The sequence below is a fragment of the Gnatocerus cornutus genome, chromosome 5, assembly GCF_029298725.1.
Source record: "Gnatocerus cornutus isolate USDA-ARS CGAHR chromosome 5, icGnaCorn1.1, whole genome shotgun sequence".
Lineage (NCBI taxonomy): Eukaryota > Metazoa > Arthropoda > Insecta > Coleoptera > Tenebrionidae > Gnatocerus > Gnatocerus cornutus.
Window position 1 is genome coordinate 10,441,316 of NC_142237.1, and position 16,701 is coordinate 10,458,016.

At 34.4% G+C, this 16,701-nt stretch overlaps 1 protein-coding gene across 1 annotated transcript; it reads right to left on the reverse strand.

Moving 5' to 3' along the window:
• Positions 1 to 30: 30 nt before the first annotated feature.
• Positions 31 to 1,731, reverse strand: Wnt4 (Wnt oncogene analog 4). The gene is made up of 4 exons (XM_088037165.1): positions 1,614 to 1,731; positions 1,186 to 1,395; positions 776 to 1,140; positions 31 to 726 (listed from the first exon to the last, which is right to left on the reverse strand). The coding sequence occupies exons 1-4, from the start codon at positions 1,676 to 1,678 to the stop codon at positions 362 to 364; spliced, it is 1,005 nt and encodes a 334-aa protein (XP_087893291.1). The 5' UTR covers positions 1,679 to 1,731; the 3' UTR covers positions 31 to 361.
• Between the last annotated feature and the right edge of the window lie 14,970 nt (positions 1,732 to 16,701).

Genomic DNA, 16,701 nt, shown 5'->3' on the forward strand with positions numbered 1-16,701 from the left:
TGAGTTATGTAAAGTTGTAATTATGCCAGTATTTTTAAATTATAATTAATGTTACAACAGATGCACACAACTAAAAGTCACTAAAGTTTTTTAAATGTAAGTATAAAATTTCTAATAAATACCTAATCTTCGGTATGATCAGCAATTCTTATTGTCACCGTAATCTGTAAATTAATTTAACTAAAAAAAGCTGATCGCCCTGAATCAAATAAAATAAATTTAAAAATAATCATAACGGTACCTCTTTGGGACTAATTCTACAATCAAATTAAAAAAAAATTCAAAATTTTTATATTAAAAATCTTCAATTCTTTAGCGTAGACCCCAAAGTAAAATACGTGTATCACATTACAACAGCTACCTATGTACAAATGAAAATTTTTCTCTTTTCTCTACAAGTGCGACAAGTTACATTGAATTCTTTCTGGTTGAACCAGCAGTCGCATCTATCGTTGTTCACCGTTATTTCAGTCGAATAGGAAGCTCTTCCGCAACACAATGTAGCGCAGTTTTCTGTATTATTACAGCGTCGGCCAACTGTGGTGGCACAAAAGTTCGGGCTACTCTCCAAGTAGAGGAGCTTTTGTGCTTGTTTATCCCTTTTAAACGAGCGGATATTATTTTGGGACTGCACTTGTTGAGCCGTGTGGTATAATTCTTTGAGTTGCTTTGCGACGACGTAAAAAGATTGGAATTGTTTGTAACAAGTTTTCAATATACAAGAACCTAAAATTTTTTGAAAATTAAAGTTGTGTGTTTGTAGATATAAACTGACCTGAAACTCCATGACACTTGCATATGATTTCTTTTTCGAATCTCTTCAGAGCTACTTTGATGCCAACTTCGCTGTTGTATTTGACGATTGCGTTAAAACCATCGCCTTTTTTCCGAAGTTGAAGGATTTTTTTTGTAAACTTGTTTGCAAATTTGATGTTGTCGCTACACCCGCTCCATTTGAAGTTCGAAGAGTTCTGGACTTTACCAGGATTTCCACAAGTACACCCAGCCAACGTGCTTCCAGAACAAGCTCTTGCTATCGAAAACACCAGAGAGGACGAAGTTATGGAGTACATAAAAGCGGTTTCTCTGTAGATATTCTTGAAGAAGAAGTCGCGTTTTGAACAGTTCCATTGATCAAACCTGGAGGAATTTTTTTTTACTTAAATTTTTTATTAGTCTACTCACTCGAATAAAGTCTGACAACTATTAACAGAGAGCCACTTAGCTTGAAGGAGTACTTCGGCGACGCCTCTTCGTTTCCAACAAATTTTGCTTTGGTGCTTTAGGCGTTTTAACCATTGACACGGTTTTTTGTCCGATGGCGCGATGTTTGTAGAACTCGAAAAGATCACAGCTGCGAACGACTTCTTCCGTTGTGATTTGATAGGTGTTGATCTGGAAAAAAAAACTGTTAATTTCCTTTTGAGACGTTCAAATTTCTTGTGCTAACATCCGTTCCGAAGTGAAATAAAGGAAATGTCTTCTTGGGCGTGATGTTTGCCTGAACGTTTAATTTCGAAGGAATTTTGTTTAGGTTTGGTTAAATCACTCAAATTGATTGGAGAGTTTGGAGGATTGGAAGTTTGGATTTTAGTGAATTTATAGAGACGTACCTTTCTGGTGTTTCGATGGTGCTAAACGCATGGATCAAGATCAGGAAGAGAATAAAAAATGGCATATTTATGTGGTTTAACTTTCATCGCCACTAATTAACGTCCGCCTTATGAACAATTGAAGGTAAAACTGACAGGTTGGTTCGTATTGTTAATTCAATATTTGACTTTTGTCACTCCTAAGTATGTAAGTTTTTTTAGAGGATTTAAATTTTACTAAGTACAGATTTGGCGTACTTATGCAATTTTTAGGAAATGCTGATTAATTCAGGATGTGTACTTAGAAAATACGTGTATGAATTACAGTTGAAATTGCTTCACAGTCTTCGTCTTAAAAAGCGTCTGAAAAATCAATATTGTCTGCCGTGTATTGTCTAGACGCATTTTATATTTGGACTATTACGCCGCTTGAGGTTTTCTTATTGACTTTCACATTACCAGCCGCACTGAAATAGACAATTGTCATATCCACTAATGGCGTTTTTTCGGATTTTTGGTGTTACTTTGCAAAATCTCGTTTTGTTTGTTGACACCTCAAGTTTGGAGTGGTACTATGCTGTGGGTACCACCTTGTCGAATGTCTCACGTACTCGTGAAAATTGCCGCCAAATCCTTCGCCACGAATTTGGGATATAAAATAAAATTCAGTTCATTTCACAGGTTGATACTACCTGTCAGTATCCTCCACTCCTGTTGACCCAAGAAATCAAACAAGCGCTGTCAAAAACAACAGAGAAACAAAAGCATGGCCAACTAGACCATTGTCAATAGCCTATGCAAATATGTGCTTTACGGATAGTTGTGTTTTATTCTATTTACTAAATGTCACTTTAACCTGTAAAGTAAGCAAACATTCTCAAGTGACAGCATCAAACTGCTTCGTTTTTAAAAGCGCAAACTTCCTACAAAACCGCATTTTCGTGACAAATCATTGAGAGCTTAGTATGGTGACAATGTTTAACAAATATAATGCGTGGTTATCTCCTTAAAGAAAACTCTCTTTAATGTGCATTAAATACTTCCCTGAAAACGTTTTGAAACAACTCAGCCATGCAAGAATACAATAAACTCATTTCGTGCTTAAAAAAAGTGTCATTGCGAGATGACGTAAGCGGCTTAACCACCAACAGGGTTTGGGGTGGTCCTTTTTAGTACTAATAGCAGCTTATCTATTCTCATTTAGAAATGCCTTTGTGACTGTTATCAGCGTTTAATTAGTGCCAGAGTTGCTTTAATTAAGGGTTGATTAGATAAAGGGCTTCCTCTAATCGGAAGGGAGACAGGTAGGACTAATATTAATCTTTCTAGTGTCGTACGGGCCACTCCGACCCTGCCATATGTGTTACAAATACATTATAATGTACCTAATTGAAAGTTCTGTCGCTTCGAGTTTTCTAAAGCTCTGCTCACAACTTCGGATTAAGATGGCATGATATGGCTATCTGAGTGTATTATGCCGTCGTCCTATTATACCTCTTTTAGTAACAGATATCCGGAATACCCTCTTAGCCGCGCTATTGCTTGACTAGTTGGTCTTTTGTTAAATGTTTGCTGCTTATGCCTTTCAGCTCGAGAGAGCCATTTAAAACTTTACTTTTGTTTGTTATTTTATTTGTACATCTTGATCTTTTTTTATTCAGGGTCGTACTCAATGGAACCAGTCGAGGAGATGATGCGATGATTAGGTGTAATTTTCTGTTGTGTTTCTTAAATTCGATATTTCTCGCAGCTTTTGCGTAAAAATCAGGAGCATCAATGGTTCCCATGTGAACAAGAGCCAACCGATTAGAGAAGAGAAGCAAAAAACGAAGAAAATACGAACTAACATAAAATATCGCAATGTGAGAAATGAAAATTCATATTTAAATGGATTAACATTTAATCAATCCCATCTTTGCTTTCTAATCGTAAAACTCTAATAAGGTAGTGCGTAATTTTTATGTTTTATACCACATCCTTATAATTATTTATTTACAGAGTGTTATATTTGACTCTGAATACCTATTTTGTTGCGAACTACACTTTATTTTCTTGTCGTGATAACAAATAACTCTTAAGTTTAATATAGTGTAATAAATCTCGTGTTTAAAGAAAGATGAAAAATGATAAATAAATGGATAGTTGTATAATGAGCCACCCAGTATAAGTGAGAGGATTGGTTCTTAGCATTGATCGGTAACAAAACGATGCTTTACTTCTTATTGAACTGAAGAATTTAACTGTGCAATCATGTTTTAAAGTCCGCAATATAATCAAGCACCAGGAAATAAAACATCTGTTTATAATCGCAAAATAAGCACATTGACGTTTTATATAAACCGCAATAATCCGGAACAGCGAGTTCTGTACCGCCTCACAAGAAGAGCATCACCGTTAACCATCATCGCTCACGATTAGAAACAATTGTTAGTATTGTAAATGTTTGTAATTAAAAACGCCAATCATTCAACTGATCATATCGCTCCACGAATCTTGATCTAGATACCTGGGGAGATGCAATATGAGTAATGAGTCCGGATTTGCTCAGGATCGACGCCTACTATTCGTTCCCACAGCATCTTGAGAGCGATGCTCATTTGTACCAATTAATTACCTTCGTCGGGTAACTCATCACATCCAAAAACGAAAAAGATCGAGCGGAATGCAGACACGAATTCCGTTAAGCGGAAAAGAAGCAGTCATGAGACGGCTAGAAATCAAAAGTAAGGAAGGAGCAAGTGGGCAAATCTCCTGGATTTAAGTGATTTTTAAAATATGTTTAGCTGCAACTGTTAAATAATGAATATAAGAGAAGTATAATAACGTTTATAATCCAACAAGTGAAATAATGACTCTTATTATTACATTTAGGCAAAACTTTCGTAAGTCAGTTTTTAATTTAACTATAATAGTTTTGAAATTTGGTGCATAATCTGTGTTGAGTTTTTTTGTTAGCTTCACCAAATTACAAAATTATTGAATAAAGAACACGGATTTTAGAAATTTCTGGAATTTAGAGGTAAAAAAAATTTGTCATTTGAAAAATCGTTTATAAATCAGTTATTAATTCAATTATAATTTTGAAATTTGGTGCATATTTTGTGTTAAGCTTTCTTATTAGTTCCACCAAATTACAGAATTATTGAATAAACAAGACGGATTTTAGAGATTTTTGGTATTTAGAGGCAGAAAAATTTTGTCATTTTGAAAATTCTTTTGTAAATCAGTCAATAAGTAGACTATAATATTGAAATTTGGTGCATATACTGTTTCGAGCTTGCTTGTTAGTTCCACCAAATTTGAAAAATATTGAATAAACAAAACAGATTTTAGACATTTTTATTTTTCAAAATATGAAAAATTTTGAAATTTTAGAAAAACTTTTGTAAATGAGGTATTAATTGGATTGTTATTTTGAAATTTGGTGCACATTCTGTGTTAAACTTTTTTGTAAGCTGTACCAAATTACAAAATTATTGAATGAAGGACATGAGTTTTAGAAATTTTTGGTATTCAGAGGAAGACACATTTTGTTATTTCGAAAATTCATTTGTAATTCAGTTAATAATTATACTATAATATTGAAATTTAGGCTTAAAACTGTTTTAAGCTTTTATTTTAGCTCCACCAAATTTGAAAATTATTGAATAAACAAAACACATTTTAGAAATTTTTTAAAGTAAAAAAAAGATATTTTGGCAAAACTTTTGTAAATCACTTATTATTTGGATTATAATGTTTATATTTCGTAGGTATTTTGTGTTAAGCTTTCTTGTTAGCTCCACCAAATTTCATAATTACTTAATAAACTATATGAATTTTTGGTATTTAGAGAAAGAAAAATTTTAGCATTTTTAAATTTCTTTTGTAAATTAGTTAATAATACTAATATAACTATAATCTGTATTAAAGTTTGGTGCAAATATTGTTTCAAGCTTGTATGTTAGTTCCACCAAATTTGAAAATTATTGAATAAACAGAACAGATTTTAGACATTCTCATTTTCCATAGTAAGAAAAATTGGGACATTTCGGCAAAACTTTCGTAAATCAGTTATTAATTGGATTATAATTTTGAAATTTCGTGCAAATATTGTTTTAGACTTGCTTGTTAGCTCCACTAAATTTGAGAATTATTGAATAAACGAGACAGATGTTAGACATTTTGATTTTTCAAAGTAAGAAAAAGTTGATTGTTTTGGAGCAATTAAAATGCTTATGCTAATGGAAACGAACTTAGTCACTCTTGCCCACTTAATCGGAAACTACTCATTTTTTAGCTACGATGGAGTGCCTCTGAACGTGAAACGATTCTTCTTGGCGATAAGAACCGTTAAAATGAGTATTCCGAAGGTGACAGCACCCTTTTTGGTAAGAAACAATTCAATTAAAAAAGAGAGTCCCAGGTTTCCAAGTAATTTAATTTGATTTGTGAAATAGCAGGAATAGACAAAATTCAGATTTTGATTCTCTAAAATTCATCGCAACTTTCCTAGCTTCGAATTCGATTTGTAATTTCTGAGAAATTACTTACAATGCAGGTTACAATTAACTCGCGTTTCTTCCATGTAAAAATCGTCGTTGTCCGACCCTGGACCCGTATCATGGTCGACTTGGCTGTCGGTATTCGGTCGGTCGTTTTGTTATAATCTCTCGCATGTATCGGAGTGTGATGCTTGTCTTTTCTTTGTCCTGTCCTCAGCTGCCGGTTATCTTACTTAAAATGCACCAAAAGTGCCTCAAATTGTTACTTTATCGTTGTCACTTTATTTACAACCCTGTCCTATTTTGGGGCTTGATAATTCAAATTTTGCCACGAGAAGTTCCCACAACCATTCATTGAGGTAAGAAAAGGTACTGGAGCGGCTCTATTGTAAATTACGGAAATATTCATTGAGGTGTTTTTATGTTTTATTGCCGGAAAATGTTGTTCCGTCATTGCCGTCGTAAAAGAGTTCTTGGAAGATTGGAAGGTTTATTTCGGTGGGCTACCCACCGCACGCGATAAGATAGGACTTTGTAAAAATATAATTAGCTCAAATTCAGAAGCTTGTGGTTAAGCCATCAATTTTTTTAACGGTCTTGAGGAAGACTAAACTAATCGCGGTTATCTATTTGATGGTTTATTTCATTAGTGATTATCGGAGTCGTGCCACCAAAGTTGGACATAACGGAAATGAATTCATTTTGGCTATTTCCGTTTCGAGAAAGTACCCACCACTTAAATAATTCAAACTAAATTGCTTTAAAATCGAGTTTATATGTTTGATGTCTTTCTTATGTAGATTTTTTGAAAAACTACCCGTCATCATTGACGTGTGAAGATCTAAATCGGCTTAAATCTTATTAAATTAACTGTTAATTTTTTGTTAATTATTTCCTACCATACCACTCTTCTACATCTTTGCCGCCACTGACAGATGAAGAGGGTTGAGCGCGTCGATCAAATTTTGATTAATTTGGCGCGGGCGCTTCCTTCTGCTTCGACCGAACACCATGCAGTGTTTGACAGAATGCGTGAAAAATTGTCTGTCATATATGTTCAAATCGTGGCAGGTTGGAGGTATTAGATTTTATTATGTTGTGTTGGTCCGGATTAGTGTTAGATGTAGGTACCACACACGAACTGAATTTTTTCGAAATTCTACTGACCGCCACGGGTTTATAGTAACAGTAATATTAGTTTAGAAATTAATCACGACTTCAATTAGCCGTAATAATGCGGTTAACGCCGACTACAAAGACGTTGTTATGTTAAGATAATAAACATGTACGACCGCATACGTAATGAGCTCTAATGGTTGAGTTATAGCGTACATCGGGCGTTAATGTTGTGTAGATGGTTGTTACTGAGCCGAGAACAAATGGGAAATGTAATTTATAAATCAATCATAACCGATGTTGATGAAAAGGGGACTGTTGTGATGAAGGCCAGCGGTGGCAAACGACGCAAATGCTGCAAAAGGTCAATCCGTGAATAAATATACCAAGAAGGAAAAATAATCTAGTTCTAAAGATAAATACGACTACAAAGCTTTCATACATCATCAAAACTTAAGAGCAAAAAAAAACGAAAATTAGAAATATTGAGATCAAGGAACTTGAAAGGATATGGAAGGAAGTTAAATTTAACTAAAAGTGTTGCAAACAGCTGTAAAATTTAAGATGTACCTATCTCGGAAACTACTTCAGATAGAAAGAAACTGTTTATGCTATCGTTTTTCTCGCAATTTTTTAGCTAAGAAATCGTTTTTAGATTTTTCAAAAGTCGAAAGTTGGAGTTTTTCTGAAAAAATACACGACTTCAACTATGTCAAACTTCTGAAATCGATATCTTGCTTATTTTTGGAGTAAACTTGCGTTATTATAGCTTATTTTACACAGAATTTTACGTAGAATCCAAAAAGGTAAGACTCAAAAAACGAAAATTCGATGGTCGATTTTTTTGGGCATAAAAATGTTGCGACTCAATCGATAAAAAAAATAATTTCCTAAATTACTTGCCCTATCGATTTGAGATTTGGCCAGTTGATAGATCTCGAGCTTCTCTTTTGATCGCTATATATTTCAATAGTACTATACGTCGTTTTCGCTCCAAAGCAGCGTCTTAAAAATAAAATTTTTGAAAAACACCCTCTGAAAATCTAATTTGATCGAGATCTCGTTCATTTGTTAAGGATATTTAAGCTATATGGGCTCATTTTACGAAGAAAACCACCTTGTTTTTCTCGTAAGTCAACAAATAACTGAGTTAGAGGCGTTTGAAATTTCGGCTAGTCGCCAGAGAGCCAAAATTTTGAAACTCCGGAAACGATTTTTCCCGATATCTCCGGAATTAAGGCGAACATAAAAACTCTTTTCGAAATCGATTTTCTCTCAATTTTTCAGTTTAGAATTCGTTCTTAAGTTTTCCGAAAGTCAAAAATTTCAAGTTCATTACAAATATAGAATCACTAGTAGACCACATTGAATTCGATTTGGTACGTTTAATTAAAAAATTCTTTGTTTCCATTTTTTCATTTTAAAAATTCCTTTCTCCTCGCTGTGCACCCTTGTCCGCCGAAACAGTTTCACAATGTTAATAATTAAATTAGGGCGCTGGGTCGCCACACAACGCGCCGCATCGAATCAGGAATGTGAAAAGAGCGGCAGGTAAGCAGACACTAATGGTGTAATGACAATTTGTTAGGATTGTCCAACAATAATAAGAGGGTAGGTTACTGGGGGGTGTGAAAACGGCTCTTGCAATGGCAGGAACATCTGTATCAGGTGAGGGCGCCGCCTTCCAGACCACACGCACGTTTACGCCAACACATTAATAAAGCCGTGCCGTTATTAATACTTATATACTTTTTCATACTTCGATCCTGCGGCTACAGACGACAAAGTCATTCATCGGTTAAGAAAGTCGCAGTGTCGACCAAATGTTCGTTTGAACGACTGGATTCCGGACTCGGCTGGGCTTTTTCTGACGTTGATTAATATTTGGGCCGGACTTGCTCGCTCCTGCCTACCGACTACAATAGCGTCAAAACAATGCCCTCTGCAGACGCCGAATGGGAATATTGGGAGGCTAACTTATTTATTTGCTATGTAATCAATTCTAGCAACACTTGGAAGGTGCAAGGTAGAAGGAGCTGGCGTGAAAACAGTTCAACAGTTTCATAATATAATTTTTTTTCTTTTAACTTGTAGACTCTTTGGATTCCTTCTGTCTTCAATATTAAAAACACTAAAATACAGTGAAATTTTTATAATTAAATGCCGGAATATCTGCAAATTCTGTGTTTTAGAGTTATAATAGTATTTAAATAGTTTCTTTAATAAAAAAATTGCTTGGACTCAAATTTTTGTGTTAAAACACGAATTCTGCTCGTATAAATTGAAGAAAAGGAATAACAAGATGGCGTCCTCGATATTTCCAAATAAATTATTTATAACAATTATGTGTAAACGAACCAGAAGATTTCGTGTTAATTTTGGCATAATACATGTTAATTTATTTACTAATTAATTAGTTATATTTCACTTTAGGAAAAGAATAATAGTAAACAGTGTCTGAGGATTGAAATAATCTCCTCCAGGTGTCAGCACTAGTTAGGTAATCCTATTAGCCTTTCAGCAAATTCTAATGATTTAAGCAAACTTATGCTAATTCTTTCCATACATCTACTTAATCATGAATAATAATAGAATTTAATTGGTGAAACATGACATGTTGTCACTTGGCATGTGTTGGGAGCCATTTACATTATGTAATGATGATGAATATGCGTCAGGGGACTTGTTGCAGCGATGGCCTTCATAAATAATTCAACAATTTATTCAGTTCTTAGCAGCGCTCGGTAAAAATGACAGTTATGGAGTCTGGGTCTACAGACAAAATGAACTAGAAAGGAAACAAAATAATTAAATATTACTCAGAGAAGTTTCCAGTCGTGCAATTTTTTCTTACGTCAGAAATGTAAAAGCGAATTGAATCAATGAATAATCAAAACTATTGTGCTCCGACAAAGATCAAATTCCGCAAATGGTTGATGTGGCAAAAACGCAGAATTTCTCTGACGTCAAGTGAAATCTTTTTCCGGGCACTTATCTTGTATAGCGCAGACAAACCCTTCCAAACTGTCGGCATTATGTGCGAAATCAAGCGTATAAATTCAGCCATCCTAGAGATCATTAGCATCATTGAATCTTTTTGTAAATCTCCAAATTGCCTCAATTTAAAAGCGCACAAAGCGATTTAGTTAGACACACTTGTTGCACCAAGAATACCTTTCATCCTTCGGCCAAACATTTTTATCCTCTTAGCGAACAAAAACTGCCGAAAATCCATTTCATTTTCAACGGTCCCTCGTCTAAATTAGCAACATTATTTGCGAATCGGATAAAAAACAAACGGCCTTGTCGGCCACCCAAACTTGCGGTCAGTGGAACAAGGAGTGATATTCCTCACTTGCACTGTTGCTAATCATAACTTATGCCGTTACTAATCATAGGGTTGTACCCTGTCATTTGGCCATTGTTCCTGCGTAATTGGCACATTCCGAACGGTCACACGAAGGCTTTTAGGATGATACGCTCGAAAATTGCAGGCTTTTAGGAGATTTATTGTATTTTGAAATGGTCTTTTTCGTACTGATCATGGGAAAAATTTTCCGAGCGAATTTGAATAGTCACGGGATACTTGAATCACAGGAATTTTGATTGTTGGCATCCGGAATGATTAGTAATATGATTAATGAATGATTTAGAAACCGGCAATGTCTTCTCAGTCTTCTCAGACGTGGAATGAATGACTCCGGTTAAATGTTACACATTTGTACCAAGAACACTTTCCATTACTTACTCAGGTTTTTGAAAGCTGCAGAACACCATTGAAAAGAGAAATGATTTATATAATCGTATTCTTAAATCACTTATTTATCAGTGCACTGAGCAGCAGGAATTTCTAATTTGAATTTGATTGGCAGCGCCGAGCAAAAATGTCAAATTTTGTCGCCGTTTGCCTTGTCTTTAATATTGTTAATCTACGTAAATGACCAATTTTTAATTTATATTCAAGGCTGAAGACGACATCTTGCTAGACTATTATGTAAGTAACACGTTGTTTACTGTTTACAAATTTTTTCACCTGTCAAAAAATCAGGAACAACGAAAATGGCGTCAAATTAAAATGTGACAAGGACATAATTTTTCTCTTGATATTCTGATCTTGTAAACTTTTCCACTCTTCTAAGAATATGATGAGAAAATGTGTGCCGTATAAATAAACGGAAAATTTGTTTAGACAAAATCCGCTTTGACCGTCAATTTATAAATTATGTAATTTTGCAATAATGAACTTTACTGACCTAGACTAAACATAATTTTGTTGAACCGAATGAAGCTTACACAAGTCTAGACTTACAACGTGTTTGTTGACACATTTTCGTAAGAAAATAATTTATTGAAATCGCCACAGAATTCACAGTTTGTTTAAACAAAAGGAGCAATCAAATTTTTGTTGTAATTAATAAGCAGTTTTGACTACCTCATTGCCCCTGCTTTTAAGATCACAATACCGGAGTCATTTTTCTCGTGTAAAGACATGCAGACAATACAAACTGCTGAGTGAATAACCACAAATCAGTGTAGTTCCTTTGACTATTGTGCGAACGTATCGAGTAAAACCCTCTAAACATAGTTCAACATAGATCCTGACAAAGGTGACAATGTATTCCAGGCCACCCTTAAAGTGTCACAGGAAGACATTCTTCATGACTTGTTCAAGTGCTGCTGGATCCATATGAGCAGCTGTCGCATCTTCATAAATTCCTCAAGAGGGCGCTAATAGCTTTATAATGGATATCCTTCCATCACTTCCTTTTACAGATTCTTCTGTTTAATTAAATTATTCGACAGCTTTTACATTTTTGCAGCCGAGATAAAGCTCGAAAGAATTATAATAACAATGGGTGTCGTTGGTTTATGTACTTACTTGAGTGGATTGTGAAGAAATGTTTATTTTTTGATGTGTCAAAAAGCTAATGAAGATATTTTGATATAAAAATTCACCCACTGATAATGCCACTATAAAATCAGTTTATTTCACTTGCAGTGTTTAGACAATAGAAAATATTTGGTTATGCAGCCAATAATACGTTTTTTTTTTGTCAAAAATCCGTGTCGGGGCGATAGAGTCGCAGTTATTGTTCTAGAAATGAGAATTCTGGCTGTTCACATTAAGTGTCTGGTTCATTAATAAATTCCTTGACCATAAAAAATGTGCCTATTATTTCTGTGCATGAATGAATTCCCCGGCGGCCTCTTCCCAGAAATGTTGAAAAAATTCTCGCCACCGAGGAAGAAGGCGAAGACAATAAATCGGACAAACACAATAAACAAAACGTTTTACGAGCGCCGAATTCTCTGGTCCAGGTGTTGACAAAGGGAGAGTTTATGGCCTTCGGAGGTGATTCGTATGCAGATGCGTTCTACCTCTCTCGCGGTAATGACTCTATTAGTCTTCAGGTAACCTGCAGAAACAGTGTTAATTAAATTTACAAAAGCCTCCACCACATCTAAAGTCTCCTAACAGCGAAAATTTGATCTAGCGCTTGTTTTTTTGGCAACGATGTCGAAACGGCATTATTACAAGAGTTAGTTCCATTGAGCGGCATTGGTCACGGCGCGAGCGCCACCCAAGCAGCACCCAAGACACCTCCATCACGAGCGTGAATGGGCCTTTTTCGGCGCCAGAGATATTAGCCGTGCGGCGGCTTTGATCCTTGTTCGCACCCGGTTTGGTACCCCTCGGTCTACAGGCGCACAGGTAAATGGGGTGAATGGGCGCAATGGGCCTGTATTGGGGCAATTAACCTGATTACCACTCTGTTTGCCAAATAGTTTCGCAAATAGGGAGCCATAAAACGGTAGTTCGGCCGGAGCAAATACCATAAACTTACAGATTACCGGAATTCCCATGTCTCGATCCGGGGCATTGACAAGTTTCAACCTGTCATGGTCTATTTAAAATAGTTATTTGTTTCACTAGGCTAGAAAATGGTCTTTTGGAAATGCAAGGAAAGTATTTTGAAATCCGAGGCCGGAGGGCGAGGATTTCAATTTCCGAGCATTTCCAAAACATTTTCTAGCCGTGTCAAACACGAAATTTTGTGCGCCGACAATTATTAATAGTTATTTATTTTGACTTTTGGTTTGAATTTGAAACGTCATTCCCTCATTTAGGGAAATTTCATCAGCTGGGAAATAGGTTGGTAGCACCCCATTCAAATCAAACGATTGCAGATTAATGTAAATTCAAATTGTTTCTGCAAATTTTTGTGGAATCTCTACTTAATTAATTTACCTTTATTATTTTCGAAGGTCATTGGCCTCCAGATCTGCACACAAATTGACACAATTGACATTTATGCAGCGATGCCAACTTGTAAAATAAAACCAACTATTCGAAATGTCATGTTTGATTGCCCAGACATTCAAAAAAAATTGTATTTAATACGCAAACTAGAAAAACTCGTTTTATAACACTTATAAGCACTCGTCCTTTTCAGCACTCGTGTGTTAATACAGTCGAACTTCCACAACTTGAACTTCTATTACTCGAATTTTTCTACAACTCGAAATTTATTTTATTCCCATGCGTTTTCCTTAAAATTTACATGTGATTTCTTCCCTATAACTCAAAATTCTATAACTCGAAAATTTCTATAAATCGAATTAAATTTTACCAACATACGATGTGTAAACTTTTATAACTCGAAATTTTTCTTAGAATTAGTTTGTAAAAGCTGATATTGTGGTACTTTCTTGAAACTTCTGAAGTATATATTAATAGTTTTATAGGCCACCATAAATCTAGAAGTTTATCAAAAGTGTTAGATATCTATGAAACTTGTAACAATATCTTCAATGTCACCGAAAAAACTTATATAGTTATATTTCGCAAAATCTGGTTTTAGTAAGTAGTGATTCTGACAACGATATTCCACTAGAATAATTGAGCTATAAAACAAATTTTTAAGTGCAAGAAGAAGAATATTCCAAAAATTCAGATCAAAATCAGATCTTTAACAAAATTTTCAGAAAATTATAAAACTCAAATCGATGTAGAGTTTGAATACTCACATTTCGCGACGTGAGAAATATAAGGTTTTAAGTGATTTTTGTCAGAATTTAAATTGTTTTTTTTGCGATTTTCTGATTTTTTTTTATCAAGAATAAAAAAGAAGTAGGTTAATATTTTAACAAGCCAAAGTGACATTAATAGAACCTACAATGTTTTTAAATAATTACTTAATAAATTAAAAAGATATCATTGATAACGTAAACACTGATCAATTTAATGCAAATGTTAGTTAGAACCTTATAGTTTGCGATTTATAAGTGAAAAACGCGTTTGAAATATTGAAACTCTTTTTTTACAATAAAAGACTATTGCATGTGTTACTGAGTACATTTATAATTCTTTAAAAAATAATTTTATGAAAAAAATTGTAAGAACAAACATACAGGGTGCTCAAAAAATGGCGGACCAACTATTCACTACGTGAATCTTCAAATAATAACTAGTAGCTAAATTAAGTTTTTTCAATTATTGAGTGCTTTGTTGGAAATCTACAGCCACTTAAAGGGGCGCTAATTATGGCACAAATTTTTCCTTATAATGAACTCAAGGTTTACAAAATTCTACTAGAGTTCATGTTTTGGGTGACATTTACATACTTACAGTCTTTAAATGCCTTAAATGTTGATGCAAAACGTTATTTTGCCCTTTTAAAATTAAGCTCAAGAGCGCAAAATTAATCTGGCAACATTTCACTTCAAGAATTTAGTAATTAATTGTTGCCTAGTGCCTGACAATGACCATTTTTTTAGAAAAGTCAAACATTTTTTAGGTGTCACAAACTAGAGAAGTTTATTTCTCTAATGATGTATAATTTTGCTGAATATACTGACACGTAAAGGAAACAGTCGAGAAGCAGTAAGGGGCAGTAAGGCCTGTGAATTTCCTAACTGGCAAATTCCCTCCAAGAATACTTTTCAACGAATTTATCAACAGGTACGTGAGATGGGCCCATTGGAACCAAATTTATCAGGATCATGGAGGACCCAAGACTATTCGCATACCAAAAAGAGAACAAATGGTTCTTAATCTACTTTGTGACTTTTACTGGTCAGGTGTTATCAAATTTAATTGCAAACCATAGTAACCAATTACATGATTTATTAATAATTGTAACTACCAAAGTGTTGCTCTGATCTCAAAATTATACTCCTATTAATTACCGAAAGAATTGAACACTGTTGCCGTTTTTCGCAATATTTAAAGTTATTTTGCTCCCGTACAAAGCTTCAAATAAAAATTTTAAACAGCATTTCCAATTCACAGCGTCTTAGAGTTTGACGTTCTTATCAGTTGGTCCGCTATTTTTTGAACACCCTGTATGTCCTAAAATTTAAAAATGGATTACTATCGCGGAAACAAAATTTTAAACATCAAATTGATTGAAGTTTAAAAATTGTAAACTGTCCTTTGTCTTTATAACCTTAAAATTTATAAAAGAATCAGCAAGTGTCAGAAGTTTACTTTGTATGTCAGTCACAATGACAATAAGGCTTGATTTACATTGCCATGTCAAAAAGTGATGTTCGAAATTTTGATTCCGCGATAGTATGTAGGTACATCAATAAAATTTTTATTTTTTTTTTAGTTTTTCTTTAAATCAAAATTTCTTTAACTCGAACCAATTGTAGTTGAGTTTTGGAAGTTCGACTGTATGTAGAAAATTTATAAAACTAGTTTTTTAATATTTCTTTTATTGTACATTTTTTAGACCAAGCTTTGAAAGGTTTGTTTACCGAACGGTATTTAGAACTTAATGTAGTTTGAAATAAAAAAATGACACTTTTCTGACTCTTCAAAGTACGAAAACTTCAACTTTAGCGCCTTGGTGTTACCGCATTTTTTTAAGTTTTTTTAGCCAAATTGAAATTTTTGTGATTCTTTTTGCGCGTAGGTTTTGATTTGTTTTCACAAATGCTGGTCCGTTCTCGGCACCCATTTTCAGTGTTTGTTTGGGCCATCGGATGCACTTAACCGTTGAGAGTTTGAATCGTTTACACGTATCTCTACTTAAAGAGTAGCTGAAAATGGTAAGGAAGCCACATCTGTATCATCCGAAAGTTTGTTTTGGTCATTATTCGTGTGTGACGTTCAGTGAGAAAATGTAATTTTTCTTTAGAAATTTGTTGAATGGAAGACGCAACCGTGGACCTAATCGAGATGTCTGCCGCTATTCAATCATTTAATGCTGGAGCAGCTTCTCACAGGCAATTATAAATGGATTTATTAACAATATGCACTCCTAGTGAGAGCTGAAAGAAACATTAATATATCATCAACAGTTTTACAATTATAAAGTTGCGCGTCATGCGGTGACTTGTTCGAAAACTCGTACTTCACTTACTGAACGGAATTCGACGAAACAAATGCTGTAAAATTATATGGAAACTTAACTACCTTAACCATCTACATCTACAGTTTATTATATTAATAAAATCACCGGTGGCCGGACTTTTTTACCACAGATAATGAATGAATTCGA

What these genes read in the sequence shown, in the direction of transcription:
- Wnt4 (XM_088037165.1), bottom strand. Translation starts at nt 1,678, where the DNA reads ATGCCATTTTTTATTCTCTTCCTGATCTTGATCCATGCGTTTAGCACC. An exon ending in ACCATCGAAACACCAGAAAG is followed by an intron (nt 1,396 to 1,613) that starts GTACGTCTCTAT and finishes TTTTTTTTCCAG; the next exon opens with ATCAACACCTATCAAATCAC. An exon ending in CAAGTGTCATGGAGTTTCAG is followed by an intron (nt 727 to 775) that starts GTCAGTTTATAT and finishes AAAAAATTTTAG; the next exon opens with GTTCTTGTATATTGAAAACT.